The sequence below is a fragment of the Sorex araneus genome, chromosome 5, assembly GCF_027595985.1.
Source record: "Sorex araneus isolate mSorAra2 chromosome 5, mSorAra2.pri, whole genome shotgun sequence".
Taxonomy (NCBI): Eukaryota; Metazoa; Chordata; class Mammalia; order Eulipotyphla; family Soricidae; genus Sorex; species Sorex araneus.
In genome coordinates this window covers 182,697,980-182,724,113 of record NC_073306.1, presented here as the reverse complement: position 1 = coordinate 182,724,113, position 26,134 = coordinate 182,697,980, and the positions used below count along the sequence as shown (strand labels likewise).

General features: G+C 40.9%; 1 protein-coding gene across 1 annotated transcript in view; it reads left to right on the top strand.

The window, feature by feature from the left end:
* The first annotated feature begins 1,035 nt into the window (after nt 1-1,035).
* Nucleotides 1,036-26,134, top strand: part of KDR (kinase insert domain receptor) — a 50,443-nt gene continuing 25,344 nt past the window's right edge. Inside the window, exons 1-15 of the mRNA XM_004607979.2 lie at nt 1,036-1,375; nt 5,072-5,165; nt 7,486-7,682; nt 11,424-11,554; nt 12,581-12,749; nt 13,305-13,444; nt 14,183-14,360; nt 15,781-15,895; nt 15,984-16,147; nt 18,383-18,539; nt 19,510-19,633; nt 20,176-20,284; nt 21,312-21,653; nt 23,835-23,981; nt 24,475-24,606. Of these exons, the coding sequence (XP_004608036.1) occupies nt 1,309-1,375; nt 5,072-5,165; nt 7,486-7,682; nt 11,424-11,554; nt 12,581-12,749; nt 13,305-13,444; nt 14,183-14,360; nt 15,781-15,895; nt 15,984-16,147; nt 18,383-18,539; nt 19,510-19,633; nt 20,176-20,284; nt 21,312-21,653; nt 23,835-23,981; nt 24,475-24,606 (2,266 nt within the window). The 5' untranslated portion in view covers nt 1,036-1,308. The remainder of the gene's footprint in view (nt 1,376-5,071; nt 5,166-7,485; nt 7,683-11,423; nt 11,555-12,580; nt 12,750-13,304; nt 13,445-14,182; nt 14,361-15,780; nt 15,896-15,983; nt 16,148-18,382; nt 18,540-19,509; nt 19,634-20,175; nt 20,285-21,311; nt 21,654-23,834; nt 23,982-24,474; nt 24,607-26,134) is intronic.

Sequence of the window (26,134 nt, the reverse complement as noted above, 5' to 3'; positions counted from 1 at the left end):
CCCGGGAGAGTCTTGGTGCAGTTCGCCGGCTGCCGGGGTCTGCGGGTCTGTGCTTTCTCTCCATTGCTTCTGCGGGATGCCGGCTTGGGGCCGGGTCACCTGACCCTCCGCCTAAGGGTGCTCGGCTGCAAGCGTCCCGGTGGTCTGATCCAAGACGGAGAGTCGTCCAGTTGGGGTTCCTTGTCGGGAAACAGTGCACAAAGCTCTTTGCCCAGGACACTTCGCATACGGGACAGGTGACACTTCCGTGGCGCGTGCACGACAGTCCTGGGGATTTTGGCAAAAGCCAGGTAAAGGGATTTCAAAGTAACATGCCTTTGTGGGGGGAGGGCGGGGGGGGGAAGAGGGGTGGCGGGAGGGGGTCAGCAAGACACTTAGAAAACCACCTGGTGTCCAAGGAAAGAGGGGCGCTCTGGAGGACTGGGCTCGTGCGTCGGCCTTCTAAAGGTATTCGGTGTCAGCGTTTCAGACAGTGAGGGGTCTAGCAGACTCTCGCTAGACCTAGACAGAATCTCTTGGCCCTTTTGCGACCCCCACTTTTGTCTAGGGCTGGCGAGCGCTTCACGTGGTGGTTGCAACTGCTGCAGACCTGACCCTCAGCCGGGGTCCCAGCCACGCCGCTAGCACCAGGTGCCCGACCCCTTCCCAAAACCTGGACCGGCTTGTCCAGGGCGCAACGTCCCCTGCTGCGTGTTTTTGGCGGTACCCCAATATCTCAAAGTGGGAGGTGAGAGGGGCGGACAACAATCGACTGCACTTCTAGAGTCGTTCAGAACGCTCCACTTGCTCACTTTTCCCCGACATGGAGTTACTGCACCCGAAACGGCGAATGGGGACCACCAAGCGCCAGGGCAAGAGGCGAGGGTGTGAGATGGAGTGGGTCGGGCGTGCTGGGGGAACCCACCCCAGCACTAGGCTGCGGGGCGGGGCCGACGCCCGGGAGCCCCGCCCCTCCCCGCCCCCTCCCGGCCCCGCCTCCACTCTTTTGAGTTTCGGCCCCGCAGCCCACCGGCGCCCAGTCCGGAGACCGCGGGAGAGCCGGCGCTGTGCGGCGCTGAGCTGTCCCCGTCCTCCCGGGGCATCCCTGGCGCTCCAGAAAGCCCTGCGCCTTTAGCTACCGGGCTAGCCCTTGCCCCCCGAGGGCTCCCACGGGCGCCCCTGCTGCCGCGGCGGCCGGAGCCCGGGCGCCCTGGTCCTGCGCGCTCCGGACTCGCTGCGCCTCTGCGCCTCCCCGGCTGGCCAAGGACCGGGAGGAGGACGCCGCGTCCGAGTTCTGCACGCTTGGCGCTGGGCGCTTGGTGCGGGAGGATGGAGAGCAAGGCGCTGCTGGCCATCGCTTTGTGGCTCTGCGTGGAGACCCGGGCTGCCTCGGGGGGTAAGCAGCCCAACAACGGCCCAGAAGCGAGGTTGGAGAGGCGGGGTGCGGGCGGAGAGATGGGGATGCGAGCGGACCCCAGGAGCTGGACTCTCAACGCCCCGATGCTGTCTGGACTTAGTGACTGGCCCAAGATCTCTCGTCCCTGAGATCCAGGCCCGTTCCTTGGCTCTCTTTCGGGTCTCCCCAGCCTGTTCTCCAGGAACTGGGCTCCCCTCTCCCGCCCCCCCCCCCCACCTCGCCAGGCTTTCTCGGAAACGCGGGCTGGGGTGGCACCCTGGCGGGCAAGCTGGAGGCGCTAGGGGAGGTGGGAACTAACGGTGAAACGCAGCTGCAAGCACCCTCCCAGTTCGGGTGTTGGGAAGAAAGCCTTGCAGAGTGCAAGGACAGTTCCCTGGGCTAGTACTGCGCACTCAGCTCAGCCCCTGCAGGATTCTGATGGGGGGCCGCGGTGGGCTTGCTCCTTTGGCTGGAACTCACTTGCGTAGCTCTCTAGGAGGTCCAGCGGGAGGGAAGCTTCTCCTCTTAACTTTCTGCGGGGACTCTGCACTCCTCTCAGAGCAGGGGGAAACTGGGACTTAGGGTCTTGCTGTGACAGATCCCTGAGCTTGCTGAGCTCTTTGGTCTTTGGAATAAGCTCCTGGCCAGAACTTTGGTTTGGAAACGCACATGACTTGGTACCAGTAGCGCCACTGGCTGCTCCCCTAGTCACCGACAATTTCAGTCTCCAAGATTAGGAACACAAGCGCTCTCGAGACACTTGTTCTCCTTCATCTCCCGCCTCTTGCTCCTTTCCTTTCTCATCTATTTTCTGTAGACATACTTTGCCCATTTTCAGATTTCCCCTCTTGCAAACCAGAGAATGTGGAGAGAGCCGAGAAAGGGAGCAAATTAAATAAAGAGGGTTGGGGTACAATTCCCTTATATTGAAAGAAAAAAATGTAATACCTTTTATTTAAGAAAAATCCCTCATCTACAATAGCAAGATCAGCTGTTTATGGTCACTGAATTGTCTTAATAATGGCGTGGTTCATCAGGCCTCACCCCATCGTGGATACTCAATCGCCCCTGACAAGACCTTCCTCTCCCCTATGATGGGGAGAGAATGAAAGGTCTGGAACATGCAGTGGTTCTGCATCCCACAAAGGAGTGAGTTGCTTTTAAGCCTGGAATGTTTCATAGTGCAGCAGTAGTGACCATAATGGGGTAGCTCTGAGTATAATGATGAGGTTGTCCTTTTGGAGTGTGTGACTTGCTTAATTGGATTGGGCCATAATTGGTGCCATCAAACTCTAGAAACAGAGGCGCTGTTGTTTCTCCCTCCTGCTTTGAGCTCGAAGGGTAACAGTGCACAAATTAATTAATATTGGTTATGGGATTTGAACATAGAAGGGCTTTTTATTGAGCAGTAGCATATGTACTTCTTATAGTAATTTCTTTAAAACCTTCTGAAGAGAGGAATTCAAACTTGCCAGTGAAAATGAATGAATGTTTGGCAGAACAGAAAAAAAAATGAAGTGCCAATCTACAGATACGAATTTGAAGTTATCAATCATGATTGATAGCCTCAATACATGGATTATTCTTGTCGATGTGTCTCTAGAATAGTATGGTATTATCTTTGCTTTCTATGAATAATGAACATCTCCTAAAAACATTTATTTTTATGTAGCAAACCTTATCTAGAGCGCATGATAATCTGTAGTTATAATTTATGGGAGATTGCCTAGAATTTTTTGTTTTGGTGATAGGGTAGGCATAGTTTATTTGGGATATTATATTTACCAACATTTCTTTTTTTTCCCCACATGAGTGTGTCCAAATAATGGGTTCTTTCTCATGTGGATCATTCTGTGATTTACTGTATTAAGTTACTTTTTTCGACTTGTTTCTTAACCTAGTATTTCCCAGCCAAGGTTGATATCTGTGATGAAGGAAATAAATTATTTTTGGAAGATTTTTCTATTGCTCTGAAACATTTTGCTTTGTTTTTTTTTGTTGGAGGTCGATACTGTTTTCAGTTAATTCATTAATAAACAAAACTTCATCATGCTTCATTAATAAACAAAACTCGAGCATAGACCAGTAGCTGTCCAGGAGTGACCCAGAGAGTCTCCCAAAGTGCTATTATGATGCCCCAATGTGGGCTTAGGTTTATTCTGACACATCCTCAAGTTTTAGAACTGCTGCTCCAAACGGGAGTAAATAGCAGTGAGGATTCGTTTCTGTAACGTTATTGGTATTCATTAATTTCCAGGTTATTAAAAAAAAAAACAACTGTCATTGATCCTATCTATCTTCAGTAGTGTCAGCAACCTGTTTCGGTCCTCTGGGAGAATGTGTGAGAACATGTGTGATCAATTGTTCATTTTGCCTGAAGCTGTACTCTCTGGCATACAGTCAGTCAATGCATCAGCTGTTTTGCTCATATTCTCTCATATTTGCCAGAATCTCTTTGCTCAACAAGATAAATGACATGTTTGTGTGTGTGAGTGTGTATAGAGAATTGTTTGTTTTTAGTCGCTATGATTAGAAATATGTTTAGGTAGCATAGTAAACTTGGCTGTTCAGCCAGTATCAGTCACTCTTTGAGATGATGTGTTGAGCATCATGGCATCAGTTAAAACGCTAGCCTATTAAGCAATTTTTCTTTCCCTGGTGCATGTTAGCGCTTCATATTCTGTTGACAGAGAACTAAATTTTCTTGCTGTGGAAGTGACCATGGTAAAATCTGTTTTTTGTTACTTTTAGGTTTCTTGTTTTCCACTTGGTTGTGGATTGTGCTTTAAGTTTTTGTTTTATTTTGCCTTTTGGGTTACACCCGGCAATGCACAGGGGTTACCTCTTGGCTTTGCACTCAGGAATTACCTCAGGGGACCATATGGGATGCTGGGAATCGAACCTGGGCCGGCCGTGTGCAGGACCAATGCCCTACCCGATGTGCTATTGCTCCAGCCCCTGTGCTTTAAGTTTTGATGAATCTGTGAGATTTGCCAATTGATATTTATGATCAATTTTAGTTTTATTTTCTATGGAAAATTTATATTAATATGCATAAATTTAATGTGTATATAATAATGTGCATTGAAACATGCTTTATTTTCCTCATTTTCCCTTACTTGTTTTAATGTATAGTTCTACAACAATGACTGTTCAGTTTCCAGAGGAAAAGCTCTAAAAAATTGTTAAAGGAAAAGGGAAATGAGATAAGGTCATGGACACCCCCACCCTCTTCAGGGAACATAGCCGAATTATATAGAAATCACTCTAAGTAATATTCATTAATCAGCAATCTTGTCGAATGTGTGCATCCTATGTTCTACAAGAAATGTCAGTGGGTCCTTTCCCAAGGGAGTGAGATCATTAGATGAAGGTTCATTTCGCTTCAATGTCCCATATCCTTTTGTAAGACCTTGAAGTTGGCAATGCAGGAAAACAGGAACTCCACCCTAGCTCCATGAATTGCAGTCTGTTGTGTTGGTTTATGACCATCTGCCCATTCTTCCTGTTATGACACAGCTTGTGAACTTTTACTGGGAATGGTGAAAAGTAAATTCACAGTTTTACACAATGAATTGCTGAAGAAGCCTTTTAAAATATAGAGTGTGCATTGTTTATGGAAGGTGTTTCCTATTGGGTCCGATGCAGTGAAAAAGTAAAGTCCAAAAGTAAATTCGTTTGTTTATTTGTTTCTAGGTTTGCCTGGTGTTTCTCTTGATCCTCCTAGGCTCAGTATACAGAAAGACATACTTACAATTATGGCTAATACAACTCTTCAAATTACATGCAGGTAAGGATTCATTTTTACATTCAGATTTCTTGTGTCAAATAATTAATACTTATGTAGGGAAAACAATTCCCATACTTTAGAATTATAAAAAATAATAATTTTTTATGAATAGTGAGATTTCTAAGACTTTATTCAGCAAGCATGTATGACTTTTTAGGCCTTTTCACTCTCCACCCTTTGCAAATATACATGTTCATACATACATACCACAGTAACTAATGTAAACATACAATATAAATGCCAATAAATGTTGAATGCATAAATGAAATTGGGGATGGACCTTTAAAAGATAATTCTGAAGTTTTAGACCATGTTTATTATATCCAGAATGTCTTTTGGACATGTTCATTCTTTCTTTATTTATTCTATATCGATCTTTATTCTTTTGAGCCTTGAGAGCTTGTTTGGAGGTTCTAGCAGGGGGAGCGCAGCTACTCGTATACTCTCGACCTCAGACCGGTCTGTCTCTATTTGGGGAAGACTGTCCTTTTTGACTGATTGCGCAGCTTCGAGCATAGTGGGTAGTGTCTTGCACGTGGCCGACCTGGGTTTGATTCCTCCGTCCCTCTCGGAAAGCCCAGCAAGCTACCGAGAGTATCCCGCCTGCATGGCAGAGCCTGGCAAGCTCCCCGTGGAGTATTCGATATGCCAAAAACAGTAACAAGTCTCACAATGGAAACATTACTGGTGCCTGCTCGAGCAAATCGATGAGCAACAGGATCACAGTGATACAGAGACAGTGATTCTTTTGAACATGTTTATTTCATGACAAAATTCTGATGGTAGTATCTTTAATAGCATCCAGCCATCAAAATATGACTGAATGCATATTCTCATGGATAATGGACTTCACGCTCTGGTTTGATATTGGGAGATGCTTTTTTTCTTACTTGCTAGCAAGAAGTTAATTCTTGCTAACTGGAGAAATATGCCTCAGACAAGAAAAGATCTTTACATGAAGATCTTTACATGAAGAGGTCTTCCAGAAACTAACCAAAGTCAAGATCTTGATGTTTAATGGAATGAAGTGATTATGATTTTGCAGGACAGACTCTGAGACTTATCAAAACCAGTGTGTTTTGTGTTTGGGGTCTAGAAATGGATGGCAGCAGTGTTGCCCTTTGAGAAGAGTGCCTGGAGGCGACAAAGATCTTTGGGAATTATTGCTCTCACTTCATGCTGGATGACCACCAACTGCTCAACCCCATCTATTTTGAATGATCTATTTTAGATGGCAGAAAATAAGGAATACCATACACTTATTCCTCTTACCACGCATAGGTCACTTTTATCGAGCTCATGGGGGAAAATATAATAACAGGAACTTATTCTCTAGCTCTACTTTTTAAGGTTTGCCCATAGGTTTCCCTCATATCCACCTTCAACAACAAAGTTTATTTAAAATCTCCAAAGATTCCATCCAGCTTTATAAACTCGGTGTAAGCATTTCATAGCTTCCCAAAAAAGCTATGGGGGATGTGTTAAAAAGTAGTTTTATGTGTAGAACTGCCTTTTTATGGACATTTCATATTCTTTGAAACAAGGATCAATGAGGGTGCATTTGCTTGAAGTTCTCTCTTCCGTGGGACCTTGTGGAAAAAGGCTGCTTTAAAAGTGTTCTTGCTTTAACTCAATCCTCATGTCCCACGAGCCCTTTTGACAGGTGTATTTATATCCTAATTTCATTTCCCACTCCCCTGGCTGCCCCCTATAATATGACCAATCTGGCTTCCTTGCTGTTTCCAGAGCATTCCGGTAGACACCTGACCCTCGGCTCTTCACATTGGCAGCTCCCTCCTAGAATCCTGTTCCTCCTGGTAACCCACCTGGCCCACTTCACACAGCTTCCTCACACAGCTTCATCTCTACTATTTCCTTCACTGGTTTCAACTTTTCTCTCCAACTTTTATTTTCACCTTCTGTACAATGCATTTTACTTACTTAAAAATGATCTTCAGCTACAGTAAGGATTTTCATTGTTTGATTCCTTTTCATGGATGAGGCTCTGTAAAGACATTGACTTTCATCTGACTTGTTCTTTGTTGAATCCCCAACATGGACATGTAAGACGAGCTTACTGTTGTTGAACAAATGAAAGCATTGCTTATAGAAAATTCAGTCATGCATGGAAATGATTTCTGCAGTGGCACCTATGACTTTTTGTCACTTTGTTGATCCAGTCTATCCTTGTTGGTAGAAAGCTTTGAATCTATCTCATGAGGAATGCATATAAATTTGAGAGCCAAATCTTTGGCTTTTATAGAAATAGCCTCATTCTATAATACTTCACATTCATCCCTCCCTGGAATTAATTTTTCAGTGGGCAGAGGGACTTGGACTGGCTCTGGCCCAACAATCAGACTGGTTCTGAGCAAAGAGTGGAGATAACAGAGTGCAGTGATGACGTCTTTTGTAAGACACTTGTGATTCCAAATGTGATTGGAAATGATACAGGAGCCTACAAGTGCTTTTACCAGGACACGGACACGTCCTCAGTCATCTATGTCTACGTTCAAGGTAAGTGGTTAAATAGAATTCATTTCCCATGTTGATTTCCCAGTTATGAAACACAATAGACACAAAGAAGACTCAAGCACAACAAAAGGCTTGCTCTTTAGGCTCTTTGCCAACAGGAATATACAAAATTCTTCACTCTCAAGGTTTCCTCTGAGAAGCTGGCTTATTGATTTATTCTGGAGCTTGGACTCACAAACTCCTCTTCTGTCCAGTTAATTTGGTTCTGATCTTTGCTTCTAAGGAAAATATGTGTTCACAACTGGCCAGGGTAAGTTGTAGGAGCCTTAAAATGTTTGATTTTGAAAAAAGCTCTGAAATCTTGCAAAGAAAGGTTCAGGGGTTGAGTTATGAAAGGTTTCTGTGGCCAGATAGGTTATCTGCAATAGAGCAGAGAATTTTCTCAAAAATGCATAGGGGAATCAGCCAAGGCCTCTGGTGCTTTTCTTTTTCCCATTAGAGCTTCTCTTTTCCCTTTACATTTTATAAAAAACAATTAGCATGCTTTGATGCTAATGAAGATACTACCTTTCAGGGCCTTTTATGCTTTTCTTCAGTTTGCATGGTTTGAACTTTTGGATAGCATTCCACATCTTTCAGTTTGCAATTCGGCATTGACATCTTTGAAGCTACACTACATTCCTGTAGAAAAAAAATACAATGTTACATGTAGTCAACATTTATAAAATGAATTGATTTTTGTTTTGAATTTTAGAAAACTTGCCTTTGGTCTTTCTGTGCATAACCTGACTTGACTCCTGAAATGCCTATACTTTGGGATAATGAAAGTGTTGTAAAATGTTTTACATGGATTCATAAAATATTTATCTTTTCAGGAAATATGAATTTGTAAGATAGTTTAGTTATTCTTTTATATGCCTCTTGATATACTGAAGATTTCAGGCAGGTTAAGTTGGCTTAGACTTTTTTTTTTTTAACCAGAAGCATCTTTTACAGAATAGAATTTTGGAAAAGCTTTAAAAATTGTACAGAGTCAGTTTTGGAAACCCCCCTTGTGCATCTCCATCTATTTACATTTTGATAGTACAGTATGACTTGTATAATGGAAAAGTGCAGAACACATCAAAATAATGTATGCTGGGATGTGGCTCAAGTAGAACATGACTTGCATGTGGAAGGACCTGGTGCTGCTGGTTCCTTGAGCACCATTGGGGTGTGACCTTCCCCCAATAATAACAACATCAACAAAAACATAGAACATTCCTGGATTGTGACAGCCTGAGAATTATCTCGCTCAGGGTAAACTCAACCCAAGATTGAATTATGTACCTCCTCCCCTTTGCAGAATTAGGAAGAGAGGCGGCTTATATCTCTGAGAATTGCTGGCTGCTTTTGATCTGGCAGTCTTGGGAGATCAGGTTTTCTTAGAAGATTGCAAGGATTTCCTGCTTTTTGCCCTGTCTGGAAATGCTACATGATGAGCCTCTCCCATAATATCTCAGCATTTCCTTCTCCCTAAATCAGGAAACCTGGAGACATGTGAAAATTCACATCATAAGTTACAGTAAATATTTTATTTAGAGAGGATGGGTGGTTGTTTGGGTTTCTATTGTGTATTTCCTTTTGGGGGATACCAAAATAGAATAGATGTACTGAATAGTTTTAGTTTTACATCAAGAGGTTCATTTAGCTGCCAAAAGCCTGTTCTGTAAGTCAGCCATGGGATATTTTATAGCATGTGGATAAAAGATAGGTAATATCAAAAAGTAGCAGTCCTTAGTACTGTTTAGTTGTACACTACAGTGTTTGGATATACCATCAAATTTTGCTTCCTTTCTAAACCTGGTCTTCTAGGAGTTGAGCTGTATAAGATTATGTCATGAAGTTTAACAATGGGAAAGAAAACAGTGGCGCATTCCCTAATGGATAGTCCTTTAGTCCCCAGCCCCCTAGGCTCCACCTTACTTCCTTAGTCTTCAGACCCGTTCCCTCCAGCAATGGATGGAGCCAGGAAATAGGTCCTGGCCTTGTAAGATAATGGCTGTGGCATGTGGGGGACTGGACTGCCTGCCTGTTTTGTGCTTTCCAGCTGGGAAGGAAATCAGGCTTCTGCTGTTGCAGGGAATAAGTTGCTTTTCCCTGCCTTTGGTTTAATTAACTCCTTCTTCACTTTGACCATCTGAAAGAGCTCTGAAAACGTCCATTTAGGTGTGTTGGGCCTGGCAGTTTGAGCTGTTCTCTCTGAGATTTCAAGCATGACTTCATATCACATAAACTCTGTTTCTGAGGAATGATGTAGTCATTTTTTTTAATGACATTAAAAATCTCTTCACTTTTTACTCTTGACACAGTTGGTGACATTAAAAGCTTTTGTCGTCTTACTCCTCGATATGGGGTATTTCCTATTTTTTTGTCATGAAGGTATTAATGGCTGCTGAATCTTAAAGTAAATGTAAAACAATTGACATTATTTTACATAGACTACTATATCTAGTCTCTATAATCTTAAAATATCTGCACGAATTTTTTTGATTATGGAATTACCCAGTGACAGTGATGGAATTACAGTTTTTGTTTTCTGCTTATTTAATTTATTTATTTTAATATTTTTGTAGAGGTAATGTTGGTTAAAAATGTGTATTTTTAAGGATACAGGATTATTACATCCTTCTTTTTTTTCTGTTTCATTTTTTTTATTAGTTTATTTTTAATTAGAGAGTCATCGTGAGGGTACAGTTACAGATCCATACATCTTTGTGCTCATGTTTCCCCCATACAAAGTTCGGGAACCCATCCCTTCACCAGTGCCCATTCTCCACCACCAGTAAACCCAGCATCCCTCCCCCCCTCCCCAGTCCCGTCTCCCCCCACCCCACCCTGCCACTATGGCAGGGAATTCCCTTTTGTTCTCTCTCTCTGATTAGGTGTTGTATCACATCCTTCTTACCACCAGAATGCCAATATTCTCCTGTCACGGTCCTTTGAACCCTCACCACTCTTCAATCCTCTCTTCTATTTATTTGAAGGATTCTTTCAAATTAAAATTCATCAATTTTTATGCCACTTTCATTAAAAAAATCTATTTGTGATTTAAAAAACATAAAAATAGAACAGTATACATACAATTACAAGGCATACAGTATGAATTTTAGTTTATTAATATTGTGGGCTTGGGACCACACAAAATGACTGTGTTCATTTTCTCCTGACTCTGAGCTCAGGGATTACTCCTGGCAGAACTTGGGGGACCATATGTGGTTCTGGGGATTGAATCAGGGTCTGCTGTATGCTAGGTGCTTTCTATCTATACTATCTCACTGGTCCTGAATTTTAAAGTTACATAAAAATCATATAAATAAGAATGTAGTACATATAAAAGTATGTTTGATAAATAAGCTTACTCCTTCGTTTTGAAAAGAAATTATAACAATTTTGTTAAATGAGAGCCTCTAAAACATCCTATTTGTTGGCAATCCTTAAGATCTAAAACTCATTCTGGAAATTTTCTTTGGACTTCTCTACTTACACACACACACACACACACACACACACACACACACACACACACACACACACACACACACACACACACCGTCCTGTAACTTTTCAGTTTGGAACAAAACAGCCATTTGTAGACTAACTCAAGAATGAATGAATGGTGAATTCCTTTACATACTGTCATTTCCTTTTCTTCATTTTTCCAATTAGTGTTTACCCACCTGAATGATGACTAAACTTTCTAGTAAATGCCATTGAAATTAATGGGATTAAATTTGCTCCTAGATTACAGGTCTCCATTTATTACTTCAGTTAGTGACCAGCACGAAGTGGTGTACATCACTGAGAGCAAAAACAAAACTGTGGTGATTCCATGCCTTGGGTCCACTGCAGACCTCAACGTGTCCCTTTGGGCAGTAAGTTACAACTTAAGTTTTTATGCTATGAAGATAGATAGCTTGTTTGTAATATAATGATAGCAATAAGTTTTAACTAGCCTTTGAAATTTAAAAATGACAATAAATAAAGCCAATTTTTACTTTTGAAAATTAGATTAATTCTTTATTTTTTTTCTTTTTCTTTCATTTTTGAATTTTTGGGTGAGGGGGAGCACACCTGGCAGTGCTCAGGGCTTATTCCTGGTACTGCACTCAGAGATTTCTTCTTGTGGCACTCGAGAATCATATGGGGTGCCAGAGATTGAACCTGGGTCAACCACACGCAAGGCAAGCACACTGTCTGCTGTGCTTTGTCTATAATTGACCTCGTTCATCCACCCTACTCACCCTCTATTCCCTTCCCTTCTGGTAACCACAATTGCCTTTTTTTTTTTGTCCTGGGATCAGTTTGAGGTTGCCTGCAATTTTCCATTGAGCCACAGATCCCTAGTACTATTAACTGCCAATATGGCCTTAGATTTATTTTATATTATTATTATTTGCTTTTGGGGTCACACCTGGTAATATTCAGGGGTTCCTCCTGGATCTGCACTCAGGAATTACTCCTGGCAGTGCTTGGGGGACCATATGGGATGCTGCGAATCAAACCTGGGTTGACCGCGTTCAAGGCAAATGTCCTATCTGCTGTGCTATTGCTCCAGCCCCTTGATCTTAGATTTAATCTAACAGTTTATTTTAAATAATTTGGTTACTTTTTTTGTTTGTTTCTAAATGTACCATTTATGATAAAATCTAATGCTGTTTGTCTTTCTAAATCTGCTTGTTTTACTAAACACGATGCTCCATTGGTCCACCTGAGACCAAAATCCTTAAGTTTGCAGTATTTTATTTGAAAAAAAAATTAGTAGTTGAGTATTATTTCATGTTGTATATATAGATTACATCATCTTTAATCAGATGAATTTCTTTGGTGATTATCTGATGTAATTTTCACTTTTGGATAGTACTTGACTAATATTTGACATTTTTTTTTTTACTATCCAGAGGTATCCAGAAAAGAAGTTTATTCCTGATGGTAACAAAATTTTCTGGGACAGTAAGAAGGGCTTTACTATTCCAAGCTATTTGATAAGCTATGCTGGCATGGTCTTCTGTGAAGCAAAAATTAATGATGAAACTTACCAGTCTATTGTGTATATAGTTGCAGTTGTAGGTAAGAGAACACTTTCTTTTCCTTTCATTAGTATCAGACAATAATTATTGACTCCCTATATTAAGATACTGGAGGTTATGGTGGTGAGTAAAAGATAAGGACTTCAAAGATAAGATATCAACATGATGGTGGACAATTCATTCTACCTATTCTCTAGCTATGTGCAATCCAGGTTTGCTCCTTTTTTCCCAAGACCACAATAAAAGAGAATGCTATAACAGGAGTGCATTTTATGGAAAAAAATCAATGCTTAAAGCATTGCTTGACATAGCTTCTTTTAATTGTTTGGAAATTTACTAAAGCTGGCTAAGTTGACAATCGACTCCTCAAATTTTACAACTTTTCTGTTCTCTGCTACAACACATTTGAGATTTTGCATGTCTGCTTTGTAAATCTAGGTCGGCTATCTCTCTGGGGGGAGTTATCTGTCAGGTATTGGTGAACCCCACAGGGAAAAAAACAATATGCCACAGTTCGTAATTGCATCATTTTCAAGAAAATTGGACAAAGATATAAATTCGTTTTTCCTCTTACATTCTGATTTTCTTGCTCCAGGCTACAGGATTTATGATCTGGTTCTGAGCCCTGCTTCTGGAATCGAGCTCTCTGTTGGAGAGAAGCTTGTTTTAAATTGTACAGCAAGGACCGAACTCAATGTGGCGATTAAATTCCACTGGGTATATCCTTCTTTGAAGGTAACACTCACAATCAAGGCTAGACTTCTACATAGTTTGATAATAAAACCCAATGGAGTTTGCTGGGAAGTGATAGGAACCTTTCTGAGAAGATACAATATAAGAACACACACATAGAGAATTTCAGTACCTATAATAGCTGTGAAAAAAGGAGGTGATGTTAAGAACTCTAGCCCTCCTTGCTGTAATTGGTTATGCAGATTTGTTTTCTTCAGCTATGCAAATTTGTTTTCTGTAGGTGATTTCGCTTTTCAAGTTGCCTTACTCTTTGATTCTCTAAAGTCCTTCATTTGTTTTTCTCATGAGGACTTTGCTCTTCAGGGGAAATACTTTGTATTTATGTAGTTTTTTTTTTGTTATTATTGTTTTGAGGGCCACACCCTATAGTGCTGAGGGAATACTCCTGGCAGGGCTGGGGGACTATATGTGGTGATGGAGATTGAACCCGCGTTGGCTGTGTGAAAGGGAGTAGAGGCCATAATTGCTTGTGATTTCACAGGTCCTATCTATTTTATTCTTACTCTCTGGCATTTACAAAATCTTAGTTTAGGTGATTGGATTGATTTCTTTTGAAACCAAATATAGTTATTGTCTGCATATGTTAATAGCTCTGGAGGCTGTATTATGAGTGTGGAATAGTATTTGCCAAGGGTCAAGACCTGAGCTTGGGGTTTTGTGGAAGCTCCTGGGTCACGGTTAAGCAGGACTTTTTTGAAAGTTCTTGAAACTCTTTTTCAGCACGGGCATAAAAAAATAGGGAACCGGAATACAGACATCCAGTATGGGACTGAGACGAAGAAATTTCTTAATAGCTTCACTATAGATGGTGTGACTCGGAATGACCAAGGATGGTACACCTGTGTGGCTTCTAGTGGACTGATGACCAAGAGAAACAGCACATTTGTCAGGGTCTATGGTAAGTTAAGATCCCTGTGGGAATTATGCTGTGACTTGCAGAATAAGATAATTTGAATTTAGGCCAGTTTGTGATTCCTATCATCTTTATTCACAAGACCTATTCATTTATTTATTTATTTATTAAGCTTTAGCTAGGGAGACCGCATGGACTCGAGATCAAGAGTAAAGTTAGATCATTTAAGAGGTGGAGACTTGGGCTAAATCCCAACTTCTACAAGATGACCTTATATAAATGCTCACTAAATATTACTATTTTGTCATGGTTGTTACAATAAGTAGGATAATAAGCAGCACGTTATTATCTAAAATAGCTTATTTAATCTCCTTCTATTGAAAGGCAGAGGGACTTGCTTGAAAAAGTCTGGATTTTGCTTTTGGTTTGAGAAACCTGGGTTTAATTACTCTCTATAGGCTATGAGTGAATCACTTAATTTCTCATTTATTCTTTTTTACATCCATAAGTGTTTGTTAGGTTACATAGTTATGTGAAACTTATAGGCACTGGTAAGTCTGGACTGTTTAATGTGGGACTACATAGGAAGACTGGAAACAGAGAGAGACCTGGTAGTGTATGTTCTTCCGGGAATATCATGCCTCTTATACTTTAAGGAACTAAGGGCAGAAGTACGGAGACCAGTAAGGAGACAAATCGCAATAATCTAGGTGAGAAATGATATGTAGCTTAAACAATGGTGATAGAGATAGAGACTATGAAAGTGATCTAATTCTGGCTATATATTTGAAGATGACCTGACAGGATCTGACAAATTCATTGACTGAGAGTATAAGAGAAAAATGTGCAAGGTGACAGTTTTTGTGGAGGCAACTGAGTGAATAGTCATGTTACTGTGTTGAGATAGGGAAAAATGAGAGGGGAGTAAGATGTGGACATTGTATGGGGTGTGTTCATTTGGAGATGTTCATTCAAAGCCATGTGGAGAAATAATTGTGTCAACCTTGACACCAGAGAGGTCATGGGAAGAAGATATAACTTGAAGAGGAATGTAAAGAGTACTTACATCTAAGGCTAGAGGAGGATGTGCATAAACAGAAGAGGTTTGCGGACTGAGACACTGAGACACAAGGGAGTGATATCAAGGTGTCATAGGAGCAGAGAAAGGGGAGTACCCAGAACTTAGGGAAAGGAGGACTAAAAAGCTTTCCAAAGAAGCAAGTGCATGAACTGAGGCTTGAGCAGTTGGTTTGTGGAGTGCACCTAGTCAGAGGAAAGCAAACACAGAGCCTGCAGGGGAGGCAGAAAACAGAATGTGTGTGTGGTTTTTGGATGACACCATGCAGACCCCCCCAAAGTCTGACTGTTCTTAAAATTAGAAAAAACAAAACAAAACAAAACAAAACAGATGATCACTTTCAATAAGCTGGCATTTAGGGGAATAACTCTTTTTGTTTTCTTCTAGAAAAGCCCTTCGTTGCTTTTGAGAGTAGCATGGAATCTCTGGTGGAAGCAACACTAGGAGACCGCCTGAGAATCCCTGTGAAGTACCTGGGTTACCCTGCCCCGGAAATAAAATGGTAACTTCCGGAAATAAATGCAGATCTCTGTGTCATGTGGAAGCAGGCCCTTAGATGGTACTAATTCCTGGGATTCTTTTCCCCATAGGTATAAAAATGGAAGACCGCTTGAGTCCAATCACACAATTAAAGTGGGGCATGTGCTCACTATTATGGAAGTGAGTGAAAAAGATACTGGAAATTATACCATCATCCTTACTAATCCCATTTCCAAGGAGAAACAGAGTCACAAGCTATCTCTGATTGTGAATGGTGAGTTCTCTGGATTTTCCTTCTCTGTTCAAGATGTATTTGAAGGAATATAATTCTCTTTCAGTCCTTTGGGTAATTATACCCACCATTCCTTTGTCACCTGATGCTTCAGTTCTTCCTGAGTAAGCGCCAATATATTATAAAAAAAAAAAACCACGATCTGGAATTGGGGCTGGAGTGATAGTACAGTGGGTAGGCCCTTTACCTTGCACAACTCTGACCCCAGCATCCCATATGCTCCCTGAGCACTGCCAGGAATGATCCCTGAGTACCTAGCCAGGAGTAAGCCCTACCAGGCGTGCTACGGATTAAGCACAGCGGGGTGTAAACACATCCGTTCCCCCACAAAAACAGGATCTAGAATAGTAGTAGTATTAAAGTTAGTTGCAGAACAGTATATTTTGGAGATGTTTGCTCAAGAGACCATGTTAGCAGCTGCCCAGCTGGCAGATGAAGGGAGACCGTGGATGGCTAAGTGAGTGAAATAAGAATTCCTGCCAGGGTAGTGGTCAGACTCCATTTCTGTCCATGTCATTGCTCCTGTCTCAGTGAACTATGCATGTGGCATGCTCATGCGGGAGACTCTTCCTACAATTTGTGGGAAGCTCCTAGCGTGACCTTGCAGAGAATGAATTAGTGGCACAAGGACAGATTTCAGCTTGGGCTTTTGCAAGTCGACACTCTTCACTTGGTTTGAAGATTTTCATTTGTTTTTTTTTTTTTAAAGCAGGGTTAGGATCGAACCTAATGTGGTCATGAGGAAACACCATGTTTCTGTTTTAAGGATGATTTGAATGTTGTTTCCTTACACTAAAAGAGAATTAAGCATCTGGGTAGGGTGGAAAAAAGGGTGGAGTCAAGTAAGCATGGGGGATGCTAATTAGTGAGGTCTCTTTATGGCAGGGTTTCTCAGAGCATCTGATATGATCATATATGTTACTACTCTCCAGGGAGAGAAACAGGGAGTGGTCGAGATTTAACCAACTTATTTTGATCAGAATGAATCATCCCCTCTCACGCCCTCCTCTGCTTCCCAATAAATTTATTAATATCATGCTCCAGGCAGTGTTGGAGAGAGTCCGTTGTTATAATTCTTATTGGTGTAGACTGACTCAGCATAATCAAACTTCGGGACCTTCTCTCCTCATCTCAGGTTCTTATCCACATGCCCTGACACTGCCCTAGGACTCTGCTGAGCTTGGCTTCTTTCCTTTGCTGGGAAACTAGCTTCAGGGAGAACAAGTTCCAGAAAGGTCACTTATAAGTCACTCAACAATAGGATATGGGGAGGCAAGAGGAGCTGGAAAGCTGATAAGTAGGGTGGAGAGGTGGAAACATATGGTCATCATGGACAACAAGGAACTCCATCTCACCGGCCTATCAAGGCACTAACTGTTTGGTTCATTCTAGTATTTACTGTTTTACAAAACAAGTAGAAAAAAGAGACAGCAAATTTTGCAAGTGTAATCTGAAGTTTTAGGTTGACAATGATAAAAAAATTAGTTTCACATTAATGACTTTGGGGCTATCAAAGAAAGAAAAGAAAGAATGAAAAGAGGAAAATAAGAAAAAGGCAGAGGGTGAAGAGAAAAAGGAAGGGGAAGAAAGAGAGGAAGAAGTGGTGGGTGACTTTCGGCAGGGTATTTACATTTCTGTGATTTCTTTTGCTCCTGTGGCAAATAGAAGACAATCTGATGGTTAGGATTTACTGCATATGAAAGATTCTAGACATCATAAATTCATTGACAATGTGATTAACAACTAGTTTCTTCCTTTCTTGTTCTGATCTAGTTGGTATGGTAGGTAGGAGATCTGTCCCTATAGCATATAGGAGAAAAGGAAAGCGTGAAGTGCTGAGACTTGCTAACTGTCCCTGGAACTCAGTACTCTTTGAAGACCAGGCGTTCTTTGTAAAACAAAACATGAGCATCTAGTATGCTTAGAGATATATAGGTATTAATTTCTGGAAGATTGTACCTTTTGTTTCTTAAACCTGATGGACAAAGGACTGGAAAGGTAGTACAACAAATATGGCATTTGTCTTGCACACAAAATAACTGAGCTTGATCCCTGGAAACCCATGTGGTTCCCCAAACCCCACTCCTTGGGAGTGCTCCCTGAGTGCAGAACCTGGAGTAGACCCTAAGCACCTCAGGTCCAAAACAAACAAACAAACAAACAAACAAACAAACAAAAGACGGATGGGCAATTTAAAAGTTATTTTCTCATTTGTAGTCCCACCCCAAATTGGTGAGAAATCTCTGATATCTCCCGTGGACTCCTACCAGTATGGCACCACCCAGACGTTGACGTGCACAGTTTATGCCGTACCTCCCCCCCAACACATCCATTGGTATTGGCAGCTGGAGGAAGAGTGTACCTACAAACCCACGTGAGTAGCACCCACTCTCTTGTTCCCAGTCATTTACCTTTTCATAATGCCCCCTTATAATAGGGCCCCTTTCTAAGCCAGTGTGACTTAGAAGTCACACTCTCCTAAGAAGCCAACTCTCTAGAACTATTCTTAATTTCCCCTTATATTTCTACTTCTTCTTCTTTTTTTTAAAGGATGTCTCTCCTTGAGGTACCCCACTTTGATATTAGCTAACCCTCTCTTCAGATGAACCTTCTACACTCATCTCCAAGTGCAGCCTCATTGGTTACCTTGTGTAGTGCCCATCTTTGGTTTTTCTCCTTCCCAACACCTGGTGTCTCCTACCCTGTATCTCTTTTCTATCAATGTCAAAGGCTATATCAAATAGAATGCTGATGAAGGGGAGAGAGACAGAGACAGAGAGAGAGAGAGTTGATTTCAAGCGACAAGATTCCAAGGGCCACCGAGCTGTGGCCCTTGGAATCTTTGTCCCAGCTTATCAGGTTCTAACACAAGTCCAGACATCCTTAGGAAAAACAACAACAACCCACCCACCACCACCCTCAGCTGTTCACTTCCTGTTGTTGTTTTGAAAATGGCCACTACTAGTTTCTTCCTCAGATACTGACCATTTCCTTCACAAAGGCCACAGCCCCAGAGAGAGTACTTTAAGAAATCCAATAGCTTCTTAGCTTCCTTGCCTTCCTTTGAACTAAATTAACTTGAATTGTCTTCTTGATTCAATTTGTGAATGGAGATTTGTTCCCGGAATAGCTGCTTCCCTCCTGTATCCTGAATGAATCTACCTACAACCTTTTCCTCTGGTGCTGAAGACTATTTTTAATTGGCGCCAAGTCTTATATCATGTCGGGCACACTGAAAATTATTTCTAAGAACGTAGTATTCCAAGTATGATTCCTGTCCTTACTTTTAATTTGAATTAAAGAAAAGTTAAATTGTAAGATGATTTGTTTCTTTTTTCTAATAGCCAAGGTCTCCTAACGACAAACTCTTATGTTTGCAAAGAATGGAGAAACGTAGAGGACTTTCAAGGAGGAAATAAAATTGAAGTCAGCAAAAATCAGTTTGCACTTATTGAAGGAAAAAACAAAGTGAGTCTGAATTTCTTTTTTTAGAAAATCTCTCCATCTCTCTCTGAAGCATCGATTGATGAATCAGGAGCATGATTTGATTGTATATGAGGAATATTGGAGACCAATAAATATATTGGAAATCAAATTTCTAATACATTAAATGGTTTAAAAATTCCTTTGACTCTTTGGAACACTATCAACCAAGCATTAATTTCTTAGAAAAAATTAAAGCATCTGTAGTTAGTGCCACTAAATCTGTACATTTTTGTAAGATAATTCTCATGTTGGAAACAAGAAATTGAGAAATAGTGTATGATTACATATGAAAACACACCACTTCTTGCATCGTTTCCAGAGTTCTTTTCAATAATATGTTAGTGACTCATGGATTTTAATTATTTTAATAGCATGAATTTGAGAGTAGTCAACATGATTATAATGATATGCATTTGAAAGTGGCCCATTGTGGTGGTTAGAAGCACCTGTGCTGGATTCATCTTAGTGTGTGGTCATCCACCTAGCATCCACTGTTGACAGTGTGAAATTTGTTTTTGTCACAGACTGTAAGTACCCTCGTTATCCAGGCAGCAAATGTGTCTGCTCTGTACAAATGTGAGGCCATCAACAAAGCCGGGAGTGGAGAAAGAGTCATCTCCTTCCACGTGACCAGTGAGTACTGCTCTCAGGGGTGGGTCTGATCTCTTGCCAAGTGGGTGCTGAGCTGCTGTCTGCTCCTTTATAGTCCTTGGTAGTAATTCCCGTGAGTGCTGTGGAATTGAGGGGGAGGAATTGTATCAGTATTTGATGGCTTTATGGCAAATGGAAACACTCAGCTAGCTTCCGGGTTCTTGTGAAGTCAATTCCTCTCACTTCACTGGCAAGAGAATGGTTTCATACATGTTTTTTATGCATCAGTTCCATCTCATATTTATGTCTCTGTCATGTACACCCCAGTGCACATTTTATTGGGGTATAGTCACTCTGGTTTGCCTGCTTTTCAACAGTTTACAAAGCTGGGTTTTCACTGTATCACTGTCATCCCGTTTTTCATCGCTTTACTTGAGCGGGCACTAGTAATGTCTCCATTGTGAGATTTGTTGTTACTGTTTTGGGCATATTGAATACGCCACTGGTAGCTTACCAGGCTCTGCCATGCGGGCGAGATACTCTCGGTGGCTTCCCAGGCTCTTTGAGAGGGACAGAGGAATTGAACCCGGGTCGGCCACGTGTAAGGCAATTGCCCTACCTGCTGTGCTATTGGAGGCAATTATAATGACACTGAAGCATATTATCCCATGCTGTTGATTTTGTCAGTTCATCTTGGTTTTAGGGCTAAGCTTTAGCTGACTGACTTGGAGAAAATGTTTTGGCCTAGGCTAATTCATTGTGAGAAAATACGGCTTTTATGTCATTGAGTGTTATTTTAAAATTCAGTGCGATAATTTCCTGTTTTGAATATTTTGTAGTTTTTTTTTTAAATTGTAAAAGTCATGATTAGAGCTCCATGTGGAGATTTGAAAATTAGTTGAGGAGTTCATTTACATTTCCAAATGCACAGTTTAATAGAATATATTTGGAAATGTGTGTTATCCAGTTTGGTTGGGGTTACTAGAATCTCGCAGCTCTTGTTTCTTCACAGCACTCTGAAGGTGACAAGAGTAGTATGCATCTGCTAACCACAGGTTTTATATTTTAGGGGGTCCAGAAATCACTTTGCAGCCTGGCACCCAGCCAACCGAACAGGAGAGTGTGTCTTTGTATTGCGCTGCAGACAGAACTATGTTCGAGAATCTCATGTGGTACAAGCTAGGCCCGCAGGCGCTGCCTATCCATTCAGGAGAGTTGCCCACACCTGTCTGCAAGAACTTGGATGCTCTTTGGAAAATGAATGCCACCCTGTTCTCTAATAGCACAAATGACATTTTGATCATGGAGTTCCAGAACACATCACTGCAAGATCAAGGAAACTACGTCTGCTTTGCTCAGGACAGAAAGACCAAGAAAAGACACTGTGTGATCAGACAGCTCACGGTTTTAGGTAAGGAGGTAACTCACTCAGACACAGTTGGAATGTCTTTCATGTAGCGCTCTCAGGTTCTCTGGAGAGATTATTGTCTCCTAGAGAGTTATGAAGTAGACTGGTGCATGCTTATCTTATTCACCAAAAGCCCCCGAGACAGATGAAGCAAGTAATGATTAAGTGATATGTTAAAAAGAAAATAACACACTTCTTTCTGACCCTGATGCTGGAATAATTCACTAGTAACTACAAGGGGTTAGCCTGAGTCGGGGAATTTCTGCCGTGTTCCTAGGCTTTCCTTTCTTTCAATGTACACATATCTGTTGAATGTCTCTTCTGAGCGAGGCTGCCAGCAGTTCCTGGTGATGAAAGATAGCCCAGGACAGCACAGATACCCACTGGGCAGGGGGAGCACACACGGTGAGGTCTCAGTGTCCATGAGGATAGGAATTATTTTTTGGTTTGTGCTTTGTAAAAATTCCGTCATAGAATGTGGTTGCACTAAGTACGTACTCAATAAGGTAGATGCTGCCTGCGAAGTGTACTGATTGGGTTTTCTAGGATGTTAAAGGGGTGGGCTACTGTGGTGAATACCTGTACTTCTGGATTAATGTTGTCCAGCCATAGTTCAAAGACAAGGAGATGATCATTTTAGTGAGAAGATACCTTTGCAACTTGCCTGTGCAATCAATCATTTAACCTGTGCCAGAGGCAAAAGCTGTATAGCCAAGACACTGTTTCTTGAGAAATTAGGCAAAGGGATCTGTGTGTGTATGTGTGTGTGTGTGTGTGTGTGTGTGTGTGTGTGTGTGTGTGTATGTGTGTGTGTGTGGTGGGGATGGGTGTTGTTCTGAGTCCTACTCCTCTATCATCTTCATGTTTTAGTCTCCCTTTCCAGTTCCTAAGGACTCCAGGTAGTCTTTGTTCTTTATTGTAATGAAGAGGAACTGCCCCAGTAAACTAATCTGTACCAAGGCCTAAGTGGAATAATGTCTTCTTCAGAGTCCTTGGTGTGTTTTAAGACTTCTCAGACACTAGGCTAGCATTTGCTGAAATTATGATTCAAGTAACAAAATAAGAGGCGTTTGGGGATAGAATTATACCTAGGGCCCCTCAAAGATCATCATATATATGGTGATGCTTTTCTCTTCACTTTATTGTCGATCTGGCTTTAAACCACTATTAGAATTCAGAAAAGGACATAAAGGAAGAGACAGTTTGGCATGCCCAGAAACTGTGTGCTTACAATGAGCTTCTTTGCTTCCCAAAGGACTTCTAAATTGTTTTCAAAAAATAATTCTTAGAAATGAACTAACTAGAATCCAGTCCATTTGCTTAAATACCATTGACAGTCATCATTGAGCTAATCCTGTTTCATTCAATATTGAAACAGATTCTTTCAGCAGGATTCCTTTTGATATTTATTTAGTTTGGACAAGATCATTGAATATCATTTTATTTGTAGGAAGATAGTAAAAGCTCTGCTGTTTATTTGATCAAATGTCAGCTGAATTCAATATCTTTAAATCTGCAACTTTTCTTAGAGGGTTGTTTTTCTGTTAGTGTTTTAGTAGAAGGAGCATGGGACTGTTTTTTTTTTTTTTATTTTAGGTTCTTAGTATTTTGTAATATTTTACCTGTTTAGTTAAAGGGATTTGGACTAGTTGTCTAACCCCATTAGTTACAGTAATTTGTATAATGACTCATGTTCTCATTTTGCCTATCATAAAATGATAGTGAGCCAGTCACAGAAATAGTACAAGTGGGCTTTTTAAAAAAGTACTAAATAAATATGAAACTTTCTTTGTAATTTGAATTATACTAAAGTTTTATACTTGGAGATAAACATGGCTGGGTTCCAGGGTGTGTCACTGGCCAAAACTTTCATGGGAGGGGAGTTGTTTCTGATTAGAGGAACAGTCCATAAAGGTGACCATCTGACCATCTTGCTTTTCTGATGTATCACCAGCTCAAATTCCTCATGTAATTGTTCAAAGAGATGCAGTAATCCATCTTTAATAGCTGGCTCATGTGTTTCATTTAGCTTTACTCAGCTAACTGGACTGTTACCAACTTTTGTGCATTTGCAGTTTAGTAAATTGAAAATTCGAGTAAGTTTTGATGATGTAATATACTGAGAGTAATGCTGTTTCAAAAGTTTGAATTAAATATGCCATGAATCTCTTTTGGTGGGCACAGAGCGCATGGCGCCCCTGATCACAGGCAATTTAGAGAATCAGACAGCAAGCATTGGTGAAACCATCGAGGTCTCCTGCACAGCGTCTGGGAATCCCTCTCCACAGATCATATGGTTTAAAGATAATGAAACCCTGGTTGAAGACTCAGGTGAATAGAACATTTATCTCTTTTTGGTTGTAGAAGTTTCTGGAGATATTTATCTAAAAGGTCCTGTTATTTCATGATTTGTTCTGAGTGAAAAAAAGAAAATAGTATTTGTTTTCATGGTCTGGCTCTTTTCATCGACTGAGAGTCAGACATTTCAGAGCTTTGTGGGATTCTTTGGAAGCCGGGGGGGTCCTAAGCTAGCTGACTTTGGAATTATATAATAGCCCATGATAAAGGGCAGGATTAATTTATTTAGATTTTGGTTTTGAGGCCATCCTCAATAGTACTCTGGGGTTACTTCTGGTCATGTTGAAGATCCATAGGCAGTGCCAGGGATTGAACCGGGCTGGCTGCATGCAAGACTAGCATCTTCTCTGTTGTATCATCTTTTCTAACCTGTCCAAAGGCAGCATTTATAGTTAACATTTGTTTCCGGAAAACTCCACCAGAATACCTCACAAATAAAACTGATCATTTCCTCTCTCTCTCTTAGGCATAGTACTGAAAGACGGCAACCGGAACCTCACCATCCGCAGGGTGAGGAAGGAGGATGAAGGCCTCTACACCTGCCAGGCGTGCAGTGTTCTTGGGTGTGCCAAAGTGGAGGCTTTTTTCATAATAGAAGGTCAGTGGGGACTTATCAGTGTACTGAGTGGTTTTCAAAAATTAGCTTGTACCTTAAGTATACTCATATACTTTGGGTGGTTTACAGGTTATCTTTTATATCCTTTATAAAAATTCAGCTATAAGTATATATATATCACATATATATACACATGTATGTACATATATATACATACTTGTAGCGAAATTTTTATAAAGGATGTAAAGCACATATGGATAATATATATTCATATATATGCAGTATATCTGAAATATATATGTTTATAAATATTAACCATAAAGCATGGTTAAAGTTATGTGAGTGCTGCTTGCATCATACTTCTTATCCCTGCTATTCTCATTTTAGAGCAATTCTTAGCAGTCTGAGTAAACCACCTCTTTTCCCAGATTCTTTGATTTGAATGGCTCCGTTAATTTATTATGGAAATGTTACCTCTATATTTGCTTAGGATAACATTAGAATTCCTCTCTCATCATGAAAATTAGTATCCTGGAGATAGATTCAAAGGCTTACAATTTTTTTGTTTTGTTTTAAATTTATTTTTTATTGAGTCACTGTAAGATACACACATCTAAAGCTGTTCATGCTCTGGTTTCAGTCATGCAATGTTCCAGCACTCATCCCTCCAACAAGTGTACATTGCCCACCACCAGTGACGCCAGTTTCCCTCCTACCCCCCACCCCAGCTTGCCTCTATGGTAGGCACTTCTCTCTCTCTCTCTCTCTCTCTCTCTCTCTTTCTCTCTCTCTCCCTCCTTTTGGCATTATGGTTTGCAATACAGATACTGAAGGATTATTATGTTTGTTCCATAATTCTTGCACAATTTACATTGCACTAAAGATAATTAGGATTTATTTGATTTATTTGTGAACAAGAGACTAGAGGGTTTTTTTTGACATGGACAATTAATTTGGGGTTCTGATGTAAATGGGAAAGGCAACTTGTATATACATATATATATATACATACATATATGTATATATATGCAGGAGTGATGGGATATTGGGCATTTTTTTCAGCTGGGAAAGGTAATTGAGACAGAATATTTTATCTTCAGAAGGGATTGGCTATGTCATCAAAAAACAAAAGCAAAAAACCACCAGGGGAACAATGAAGCTGTTTTATGCAGACGAAGGAGCAGTGTACAAGGGAAGAACAAGGGTGATGGAGAAAGGGGTGGATTCCTTTGGACTCACCTAACTTCCCCCTCACAGCATACATTTCAGCCTCTTTAAACCGACTCCTTTCATCTTGTCTGTATTGCCACAGGTCGCATATCAATGCCTTGTAATGTTTTCAGATATGTAGACTTATTATCATTTCATAAACTGCATTTGCAAATAACGATTTCAAGTGCCTGAAATAATAATTTCAAGCAACACAGATTTGTTATTTCCAAAGTGTTGTATGTTGTAGGACACAAGATACTCTCAGTTCTCCCCCATGCACTGTGTTGCCTCCGTTATTGCTGGTTACCTGTACAATGCACAGAAGTTCTATTCACGTTCTCACTTGAAGATTAAGAAA